The sequence below is a fragment of the Falco naumanni genome, chromosome 1, assembly GCF_017639655.2.
Source record: "Falco naumanni isolate bFalNau1 chromosome 1, bFalNau1.pat, whole genome shotgun sequence".
NCBI lineage: Eukaryota > Metazoa > Chordata > Aves > Falconiformes > Falconidae > Falco > Falco naumanni.
Window position 1 is genome coordinate 67,611,264 of NC_054054.1, and position 12,175 is coordinate 67,623,438.

The 12,175-nt window shown below is 39.5% G+C and overlaps 1 protein-coding gene across 1 annotated transcript in view; it reads right to left on the minus strand.

The window, feature by feature from the left end:
- EGF (epidermal growth factor) overlaps positions 1-12,175 on the minus strand; it is a 60,827-nt gene that overhangs the window by 46,499 nt on the left and 2,153 nt on the right. The window contains exons 2-3 of the mRNA XM_040597661.1: positions 4,531-4,662; positions 793-992 (exon numbers count right to left, since the gene is read on the minus strand). Of these exons, the coding sequence (XP_040453595.1) occupies positions 793-992; positions 4,531-4,662 (332 nt within the window). The remainder of the gene's footprint in view (positions 1-792; positions 993-4,530; positions 4,663-12,175) is intronic.

Sequence of the window (12,175 nt, forward strand, 5' to 3'; positions counted from 1 at the left end):
TTTGTACTTACACATACCTCTTCCGAACTGAGTGACCCTCTGTGAAAGGGGAAAGTGTTCTCCACAAGGAACACACTGGACTGATCTTTTAGCTACAACTTCTTGCATTTGGCACGCTATGAAGCAACCGGACCTCTACTGATAGAGATGGAAAACTTCCTAACATGCTGTTGGTAGCCTCTGATCCTTAAAAATCAGTGTAAAATGCATCAGTGAAGACTCCACATGGGTACACAAACCCTGGCAATCTCTCTCAAACAAAAGCAGGCTCTCACAGCATTGAAGTTCAGCCACAACAGCCTGTCTGCCGTTCTTAATCAGCCAGATGCAATGAACTGCACAGCTTTTTCTGAACAAAGGATGAAGTGCTAAAAGAAGCATTTATGCAACCATAGAAACCAATAAAAGGTTGGAGAAAAAATGAGTAGGAATTCAAGCACATCCTTTTCATACCATTTGTACCAGTTTGAACTACAGTGATCTGGAAAGCAAACTTCCATAACATCAGGGATTAATTTAAAACTGGTAGAAACATTGTCTTCAAAGCTTTAATTTGTCCGAATTCTCTCTCCTTCATTTTTAACCCCCTTCACTTGATCCACAGAAAATACTAAATGTACTGTGAATGCCAGAAGGCAGCCTAGACTCAGGACCATAATTATTATGACAGCAAAAGGTTTAAAGTGCTAATTAATGAACAGGAATGGCAGAACTGTACCTAAAGAGCAGGTGGTTTCCATAAAGAGTTTGTGCCCATTAACTTGGAGAATTCCAGAGAACTGATTACTTTACCTCTTGTTTTGTGCCATTCAGGTGAATTCTTTGAAGCAGTCTCCTTTCAGAGTCCACCCAATACACTTTCTCTTCTGTATAATGAAAATCCATAAACGTTGACTGACCAGTATCGGCCACCAGTCTTTCATGATTGGTCCCTTCAGTGTCAATTCTAAAGATGGCATTACCATGGCTAAAAAGTAGGAATGGTGCAGGGTCTGGTGTGAAGAAAGCAAAAAGAGACCAGTTAATAGATAAGCATCACTTTTTTGCTGCATTAAGGTTTCATCGGTATTATACTAGCCAAAGAGAAAGTTCAGGATCCAACTGTCTCTCTCATATCTAAATGATAACTTTCTAGGCATATCACAGAGAAACAGTAAGATATAACTGTAATGGTCCTTTCATGTTTAATGTTGAAAGTTAGGTAAATCTGAGTCAAGAAACTGAGGCTGCAGTGGTTCTTGCCAGTAATTCCAAATCCTACAGCCTAGTTGGAGGTCAGAAGAACTATTGCATGCATGCCAACGGAGGTTGGAAGAAGTGTGCCATGGATGCATCTCCAAGTTAAAGACTACTTCCAATTATTGCGCTATAACAAGAATTTATCACAGAGAGGTGGTATGAAGTCTCATTTTAACTACACAAAGAGGGAAAATGAAGAACCCAAGACAGGGCAAAGGGAAAAGCTAAAGACTTTAGAGATTTCTTGTGATGCAGAGGGATGAAGGAAACCAAAAGACCTGTGTTTAAAACTCCTACGGCTCAACAGCAGACAAAATCTATATTCGTACTGAGAGGTAAGAGCGTTAACAGTACCTTAAATAAAATATGTTAAAATGAAATGCATTCCAATTATGCCCCAAACTCTAGAAATCCGTTTAATGCTGAAAGTTATGAGCAACCAGGATGGTCCAAATAGCTTAATACAGCCTTGAAAGTAGATTATAAGTATGGGACTACAATTAGTAGGACATAGTGGTTGGGGCTGCAGATTACACTAGCCCAGTTTTATCAAGTCCTCTCTGCTACTTGTAGGGTATCACCACAGGGCAGGGTTAAGATTGCCTAAGGAACCTTAGCTGCATTTTCAAACCACAAGGGTTTTCATTTAGGCAATTTGAATATTATTGGATGTCTGTCAAGTGTGTAGCAGAAGAAAGGAGTTTTTATGTAACCAGTCATATTTTAGCCTTAATTTAAAAAAAAAAAACCAACAACAACTAAACAAAAAACAAACCACAGATTTGTTTTCCCTAATTAAAAAAAAAAAAAAGAGGGGTATACAACTTTAATTTACCACTGAACTTACTTTATTATTTAATTTACTACTCTTTAATTTACCACTGAACTTACTTTATTATTTAATTTACTACTCTTTAATTTACCACTGAAACAAGATTCAAAGAAGAAAGCATGTTGTGGTGGTAATGGAGGGGATTTATAATGTCTGAAACAAAAGATCGCAGCACACAAGTAATGCTTTAACCAAGTGACTTTGAAATGCAATTACTGATACAAATCCAACAGAGTGACAGCTTTCAAGCCTGTCTAATCAGTTGTTGAATTGATCTTCCTGCAATGCAGAAGGAACTCGCCATTTATCAGGGTTGGATGTCATCAAAGATGCACTATCATCAGTTTTCTTGCACATGTATATTTTAATTTTGAAAATTAAACTGGTTTTATTGACCAGCTTTTCAACCTTTTAACTTAATATCTTTACTACTAGCATGAAACCTGAAGCTTTAAACTCAACAGACATCACTTTACAAATTTTAGCCAGATGCTCCACCTTCATCATGTTTTCAAGGTTGTTTGATTCAACCCCTTTGACAGCAGAGGAATGAGACCAATTTTGATTTCTCCAAGTGAAGAAAGTTGTGACAAGCACCCAAGATGTAATTTTCTTCTTCTGTTCACACGGAAGATGATCAGCACTATTGCTATACTAATGATCTGTTTTACAACTCAAGTTTTCAAGCTACTACCCAGTTACAAAAGCTGCTTCTAGGATTTTAGTGACTCTTTTCCTGCAGCTATTTGCACTGAGCAGCCCCCTGTGAGACTATGAAGACTTGCTTTACGTAAATGGCAAATGAATGGTGAAGCGTAGCAAGGCTGACTTATCTCAGGAATTTGATAGCTGTACTGCCTGCATTTTTGCCAATTAGTTGACCAAGAGCATTTATATACTATGCTTTTGTCCCTTCCACTCTCTGAATTTCCCATCAGGTGCCTGTGAATGAGGGCTGTAGATGGAATAAATCTAACTAATTGCACAGGCAGCAGTCAGATTTGGGGCTTAATTTTATCAGGGGCTTAATGAACAGGTAAACACCACCTGCATCAAAGAGCTTTCTGTCTTCAAAACATGAGGGTATTTCACTTGGTGTACCCCCCACAGAAAGGTTTATACCTAGCATAAGGGCTCCTTATCCATCACAGTAGCTGCTGAACCGTCAGTCACTTTCTACCAGTGCTATAAATGTTAGTAATAACATTTAAAAAAGCTGAAGTCCTCCAAAATTAAGGTAGGATTGTTCTTCGAAAGATATCTGTGGACAAATATCACTGTGAGGTAACATTTGTTTTCACTTCTCTTTACTTCAGAAGTGAAGAGTTTACAAAACATTTGATTTAAAAAAAAAATTAGAATTCTATTTAAGGGGCTAGAGATGTTTAGGCAGGACTGCCAAATATCCAGATTGGGTCTTTGTGAGTCATGTGTTGCTGCCAAATAATAATGATCCTAGGGAGCTACACAGAAAGCTTTTGGTTATGTTCATCATCCCAAAGGCTACATGCACAGGGACTCAAATACATCTATACTTCTTGGGTCAGAAATATGCCCTGTCACATCACAACTCTGCATTAGCAAGAGTCCCAGGTAAGGATTAGTCAGAAAGAGAAACCGTGAGCTCCTGGATCAGAAAGGAGCTGTAGCATATCCTAGACAGTAAACAAAACCAGACATTCAGAAAACCAAGGTGGAGAGGTGAGAGGTGAATTTCAAAGCACTCTTACCTCATACTCTAAATGCAATATAGGGTTAAACTGATCAATAATATCCAACTAGACCTTTTTTTCCTTGGTTGCATCTATTGAGGACAAAATGAAGGTTATTCAAAGGCCATACCTGTGGATATTTTCCTCTTAGAAGGGCTAAAACCGCTTAAAATTTAAATGCACCTTACACATTCAAAAACCAATTTATACACTCAGGGCAGAACAAGGGAGAGAAAGACCTCACGGTAGCACTCAGGCTTATTAAGAAACTGACAACAGACCAAACCAAAATACGGGCTCTTCCTGCTCACTATTTCACAGCACTATCCCTAGAAATTAAGCACACTGGAAAGATATCAACCCTAACAGATTGAAAGAGGCAAAAGGAGCAAAATCTTGTGTATTTTCCGGGAAGCAGTAAGGACAAGATAAGAGAGTTTACAGTTCCGAGCACACAAACAGAATATGTCTGCTAAACAGGAAGTAATTGTTTAATTTGCTTGCTTTCATTTGTTCATTCATCTTCCCACCACCATACTTCCCATTCTTCACCACCACTCTTCCGTGGCACCCACTTTCGGCTTTGCCTCTTACCCACCAGTAGACGCAGCAGGTTTTCCAGCAGCAAACAAGAGCACTCCAGTCACTGCCTAGTAGGGACCAGCTGGCCATGGTTCACTTTGAAACATAATGCTAACTAAATCTCTCCAGCTCTTTTTTAGTCTTCAGAAAAGAAAATGACCTTACCGTTCACATAGCAAGACCGTTTGTCAATATCCAAAGTGTAGCCGGGCAAACAGGAGCAGATGTACGACCCTGGAACATTGATACAGGTTTGGCCACAGGTTCCCAAACCGCCTTCAAGGCATTCATCAATATCTGAAACATGGTTTTGTACAGATCAGGAAAATTCAGCTAGCAAAAGTAGCAAAGTGAAAGAATACCCCAGACATAGTTATCTAATAATAAATTGGTCACAAAATGTAATATCCCATAATTTTAAAAAGGAGAGGAGGATGGCCATGCATTGGTTTCAGAATTACTGTTTTGTCTGTTGTCACATGCACAGTACTTTTATTTTTTCTTTTATACAAGACTGTCCAGGGAAATCACCGTTCTCCCTGGTGTCTGGGCACTTAGGTCTCTGATCGCCCAAACGCAGGGAACAGACCTGTTTCATGCTCCATTCCTGTGATTTGTGTTATCATTTGCTATGCAAAAGCTGCATGCAGCTGCTTCATTCTATCTTTATTTCTCTTTCCACAATAATAATTTTGCCACTAAATTAACAAACTTTGTAAAACAGCAAAGCAGCAAACAGACTGCCACATTGAGCTCATTTTGGTTTCAGTCAAATCTCAAAAACACATACACTAAAACACCCAGTATATTCTGACAGCTACAAATCCAAGCCAAGACAACAAGCAAACTGATTAGAAAGTGGGCTTTTAACTGTTAGATCAGGCTAGAGCCTTTAGAAATTAAAAGATATTTGATGTATATATGGTGTTTTATCAGGGCTTGAGGCAGTAACTATTAATTAAGTCCTAAATTAAGGACTTTATTTAAAAAAAAAAAGCTCACCACTGAGGGGCATATATTATATTAAGAGAGAAAGAAATTAACTCCTTTGACAGTATCATGGATGATTGTACCAGAAAATTTAGATAAACTTCAGTTCTTACTGAAAATAAATGCATCTGATAGTAACGTCCCAAGGTGACTGACATCTGGCAGTACCATAACCTGGTATAATTCCTGTATAACCACTATGAGGGTTGCTCTAAGGAGCAGCTTTTTCCTTACCCAAGATCTATTTGATGTCATTAACTTTTGTTCTGGGTTTTATCGTCTGACTTTGCATATGCAGGAAAAAAGAAATCAAAACAAATATTTTAGAGAGACACATTTGTGTCTAATTTACCTTAGATGATAATTTGAATTGAGTGCAAATTACCGGTGTTTCAGGAGGTCTGTGAGTGTTAGGTGAGGATTCCCCTAGTTCAAAGAAGGTCAGAAATAGCACCTCATGATAACTACGAGGAACTGCAATTTAACCAGCTCACACCAGCACTTTGAAAGGAATTTTCTCTCTCAGTAACCTAGGGAGAGCTAAGCAACCAGATCTCTGACATCCCATGGATCTGGGAACCCATCTCCATTAACTGTTTCAAAAAACTATGCACAGCAGAAGTGTTTAGGCATTTCTCCTGTGTCAGGTATCAAAATTGTTCAGAAGAATGCCAATGCTTTACAGCCACATAACACGTCTGTACAAACTAGGGAATGTTTCCATATTGTTTTCAGTTTTCCCACAACATTACGTTCCGCGTAGCAGATGAACTAATTTGATAATGTAGGAAATTTAGTCAGAGCACATGCAACTGATTTCTGTTAAACAGATTATGAAGGTAAAGCAGAAGCATTTTCAGCAACTTCATTCCATAAAGCCTTAATTCTAACCCACAATCTTCTCCAAGCAATCAGCTTTCAGGAGCATATTTTCCCACACATACTAGGGACGTACATGCCATTCTCCACAGCATTAAAGGGGTAACTCCTCCAAATCCCCTCTAGAAAGGTTTGACTGGCTTAGAAGTTTGTTAGTGGGCTACAGAAACTGCGAGCCCCAGGTTGCCGTTTAAAATGAGCTACTCCTGGCTAACATTGCCTGGATGTCATGAAAACGAAAGGGCTCTTTGATAGCCTGTACCAGAGGACTTTGGGGACCTCAACTCGTTGTCACAGGCTGCTGTCAGTGTTAGCAGAGATATGAAGGAGTCTTCCGGGTTGGACACTGTGTCTCTCCCCCATGCACTGGTTCTCACGTGGAGTAACTGGCTGGCTAAGCCAGGCGATTAACCTGATCTAGTCACCAGCACCAAAGCAAGACTCCCTTGACAAAGGCTATGATGTAGTCGGTTAGTCAATACACTTTTATGACAACAGTGGTTTGTTAAATGAACCTGATGTTGTGATTTCTCTGAGGAAATCAGAAGTTTCATGGGTGATGAAGGCAACTATATAGACGTAAGATCGCTAAAGACAGAGGTTGCTTGACCAGTGCGAAACACTGATGAAAGAGCTATTATTCCCTCACAATAAAGAGCACATTAAATAAGAATAAGTGAGATAGGCCTGACTTACAGATTGTATCTGGAAGATTGCTTACTCTGAAAAGGATTTGTGTTCATATTGGACAGAAAGCTGACCTCTTAGCGTGTTGCTGGGCAAAAAAATTCAAATCAGAACACATATAAACACAGGAGAACTATAGACTATATTGGCATGCTGCTAGTATTTCTCAGATATAGGTTGTTAAAGCGTCTTGAAAAATTAGAAAGTTTGCAACAAGGATAAAAAGCCTGATTCAAGGGTAAGGGAAAGTGTCTTTCTTTGACACCCTCAAAGAGCTCGCTCTGCTTAGGTTATCAGAAAGAAGATCGAGAAAAGGATTGATCACGGTATAGAAATACCTTCACAAAGAAAAAGTACCAGATTTTCTAAAGGACACCATAATCTCTTGCAGGAAAGATTTAACAAGGACTGATGGCTGAGAACTGAAGCCAGGGAAATCAAAGTAAGCATTAAATTCACATTTTAACAGGAAGTGTGATTCACTGAGGGAACTACCCACCAAGAAAAACTGTGATGGTGTGAAAAACATCAATGGATATTCTTAAGTCAAGATCAGACCAGCAAGACACATTACTATGTGCCAAGGTAACTGGACAATGACCTGTTATTTACAGAATGGATTTTCCAGCTTTATATGGGTGTACAAAACTGATTCTCCAAGAAAAAGCATGCTGGTTGATCAGGCTACAAGAATTTACACTGCCTCCCCAGCAATTGTACTGCAAGAAAGGATTTCAGGGTTACCAGCCTGTCCATTTTCATCACCACCAAAGTTCACAAAAGAAAGCAAATCACACACATACTGAAAAGCAAGCCATCGCCCCAGCTGAAGAAAGGCTATAGTGGAAGAATAACTGCCCAATAAAAGACAAGGGGCGCAGTGGTGACGGGTGGCTCGGCCACTGCGGAGTGCCCCTTCCAGCAGTAAACAGGAAGCGCCAACAGACACAGCGCCATTGTAAAACATGCTGCAGAGCTCTGAACTTCCAGTTTTTATGGCACTAACAATGGAAGAGGGTCCTATGATTAACATGTGCTCTTCTTTGCTTAAAGTACAAAAAACCCCAACAACCAAACCAAACCAACCAACCAACCAAAGCTGTTTCTTAAGGTTTAAGAGAGCTTGATCATAAAACCATCAGGTGTAACCAGCATTGCCTTAACCTGCACTCAGGACCAAAGCAAAGCACAGATTTGCATCCTGCTGTAGCTGTTTTATGTGTCCTGGCAACCACAGCCCCCAGTGGGAACTTTACCCTGTGAAAGAAATCGGCTTAGTGAACACAAAAGCTGTCTGCAGTGCCCTGACAGCCAGCCCTGAAAGGAAGAATGAGGTTCTGCTCAGTTCTCAAAGGCTTCTTTATGCAAAAAAATGCCTTGAGAATCAGCAAAAACGATGAATCATGTCATCATGATGTTGGCAGCTCTCAATGACTTTGCATACAAATATGCTACTTTATTGAGAGTCCTGAGAAACGCTCTGATTGCAGAAGGTGAAGCATTAGTATGCCTGGCAGGGATACAGAGAAACCATAGTGAGCTAGAACTTGCATTTCATTATAGCCCCAAATACATACATTCATAAAATATACATGTGCAGATACACATATTCAAATAACCTCAACTCAGATTTGGTTCCTGTAGTGTTGGACTGGCGATTAATTCAATCCACTATGTCTAGTCACCACCATAACCTTTTCAGCAAGGCTGAACATAAAATTTCATCCTGGTTACAAAGAAAGTAGCCCATTCCTTTTATCTGTTTTGTTAAAAACATACAGCTCAAAGAACAGAAGGCAGCCAGAAATGGAAAGATGTATCTATCTATCAGCAGGTCACAATAAAACAGGTGAGGCACAGCTCAGTATCTTTAAAGTACAACCTCATCACTCACAATTTCTGAGAGGACAGACGCTGTGAAGTGCACAAATACTATAGTAAGAAATATAATGTGAATACAATAAGGTGGTTACCAACTCCTGGACTCTTCGAGTCCAGAGCTACAGAGATGATCATATCGCAGATAAGACACCAAGAGCAATCATGTGATCTAGTCAAGTATAACACAGAATCAAATGTAGAACTGAAATAAAATTCAGAAACCACTTGTAGACATCTTGAAGAGAAATGGAAAAAAAGTTCTCAAGGGACTACACTATCTTTAATTTTCTGCCTTTCTGGATTCAGATCTCAAGTGTTTGAGCACTAGAAAGGGAAAAAATATATTTTGGTTTTGTCTTCGAAATAAACTACATATAAATTAGTAACTACAAAATGGACTTCTACTTCCCGGATCATGCATCTTTCAACATACTGTTATTCGCTTGCCTTTCAAAGATTAGGTTCATGAGGCTATCATCTTGCCCTCTTTGAAAGGCATCAGCAAATACTGTCATCCAGCTCCCTGTAAAAACAAGTTCCAAATTAAACACTAGAAAGTAGTTAGTTTTGTTTAAAACAGAACACAAAATTAATATCTGCTATTTTCCACTGAGCAAACCAATGATGAGTCATGCAGTATTAGTCGTTGGTCCTGGAGTCTGCCCCTTGATCCTCTTCAGGCTTAAGCTTCATACGATGCGTGACACCGTTTCTGTCATTTCTTGTAACATATTTGCCTTCCTCCTATTTTGATCTAGGTTTTTACAGCTAAAGATAGCCCTTATCCACATTCAGCTGGTTCCAATTTCCAGAAAATTCAATACAAATCTTCTCATTAATTGGCCCATGGATTCAGACCTATGTTCAAGAATTCTTGACTACTAATTGGTAACAATGTTTTCAAGAATCTTGCCCCAGGGCAGTATAATACAAAGTAATCTAGTTGAAGACAGGGTACTGAAAATAAGGAAGTAAGCACGCCTCAACTGCAGCTCTTCTGAAACACAAAGGGATACAGGGAGGTCTCCGCAGGTTTATCCCCATGTCGTGACAGGGGCAGACAACACAGTTGCCTATTTCATTGGCTCTTAACACTCCTTTTCAATGCTTGCAAAGGAAAGATAGCTGTGAGTTAGTAAGGTTTTGGTATGTCATATTTCTCAGAATAGAACATTAAGATGTTTTAACAGTGTCTTCAGAAGCCTGTATGGACGAAAGTGAAGCCAGAATTTAGCTGATTGAGTGAATTTAAAGATGTAATACAAAAAAAATAACTTCTTATTCTGCATCACCTGTGCTCCATGGCAGGAGAGTTGTGAACAGTAAAAAAGAAGTGAGGAAATCTTGAGAAAGGAGTATCTGATCAAAAGAGCTGACCTAGACAGCTGCAGTTGTCACCTTCAATTGCAGGCTGTAGCCCTGTAGGAATGTGCAGAATGTTACCCCTGAAGAATTGACAAGGTCTGATCAGCTAATGTCAGAAGTTAGTAGAGATGTGCAGAATTTAAGAACCTATAATTAGGTAAAACTCCAAAAATGAGGGTTATGTTTTGCCTTCTTCAAGAACTTTTTTGCAGTACTGTTTTAGTTTTTGTTTGGTGGTTGGTTTTTTTAATAGCCATCTTCCTTCACTTTTAAAATTTACAAAGTAAGTGTTCAAAGTCATCCCTGAAGCCAAAGTACACCTCCAGTCTTGCAATATCCAGAACATAATATATTTACCTAGGGTAGCCCAAGACTAACAGGCACTAGTATCTAGTCTAGAACTGATAATTCAAGGAGCTGCTCTATGGGCTTCTTCAGATAAACAGTGCCATGTGGGAAACTTTTTGTTCTCTAGCGGGGAAAGCATCTATAGACCACAAGAGAATAAAAACCAGTGTTGTTAAAGAGGACCTTCGGGAGGGTACAGGCAACTGATTCCAACAGGCATAGGGCCCATCCCCTGGTGTCCAATGTATGCTTACACGGTTGAATAGGTTAGAAATCAAAGCTCTCCAAGGGCCAATCATGTACTGAAATAACTCCTCAGTAGTCCAGATCATTTTTCCTTAAAGGTAGAAGGTTCTATGTTTTCATTGAGGTCTAAGAAAGATGAGTTATCGAAAGGTAACTGAGTCCCCAGGCCTGACATCAGCTTAAAATAAATCATTACATCAAGATGGCAATGTCAAAAATTGCAGAAATGCTTCCAATTCTATCACTACTTGCCGATAAATTAGTACGTTAATTCACCACGCTAGTCTTGTTCTGACCTCACTGTCTGTTCTCCCATACTTGCTTACAAACCCTGCTGTTGTGGGACACGTGGCCCCTCTAAAAGGCCTCTCCTCTCTTGGCATACCAAGTCAGGATTCAAATAATCTCTCTTAAAATAACTGTATAAAATTATGTGAGACATTTAGGGTTAGATTTCATTATCCTTCCACAGGATGAAAAGGTCTTTGATCTTTGAATATCCCTAGAAATAAAAGGAACTAATTAAGAAGCAAGCTATTTAGCAATGTAAGAAGAGCACGACTCAGACCTTCATCTGTAGTGGCAGCATGGAAAACACATCTAGAAAAGCCTACACACTTTCCAGTAAGTGCCACTTGTAACAGCTTACTAACAGAAAGCAGACACCTTCTCAGTTCAGGGTAGTCCTTATGGCTGGCATGATGCCACCATGGTCACAGAGGATAAAGAACATTTTAAAATTTGTATATTTGTTACAGCTGACCAAGAATTGTTGCCAAGCTTTAGCTTGCGTTCAGCTTGCTGTCATTGCTCACAGTACAGTGGTATGAGCCATGTCTCCCACTCACCGCTTTTATCCCCACTATAACCTTCAAAGCCTGCCTCCAGCTTCCTACCACTTGCTTCCACTGCACCCTCTATCTCACATCATTAATGAACTAGAATATCATAGATCCGGTCTTCTGGACAGAACACGACTTGCGTACCCAGCACATGGAGGAAAGAACAGGGGAAATCCACTCCACTAAAGCATCCTTCAGTCTTACATTTCATGTCAAAATTTCACCTTTGCTTAATCCCCTGTAATCCAGTGGTCTCTAATTAAAAAGATACCCTAGCACATCTCGTTTTTCATTTGTTCTGGGTTACATGGAATTGCTCAGAGTATGTCATAGTAATGTTAGCTCTTATGCAAGGCTTTTACTACTACTTCTTGTAGAGTTTATTGAGCTACCAGCCACTCTATTTTGGTGCCCTACCTAGAGTCCCCACATTCATACAGTAGCTGAATGGATCTAATTTTCAGCAGAAAAGACATAATCCAGGGCAGGTTATGTCTCCATTAATGGAAGAGTGATGTACATCAATATGCAAAATAAAAAAAATACATCTTTGCAGCCTTTTGAATGTCAAT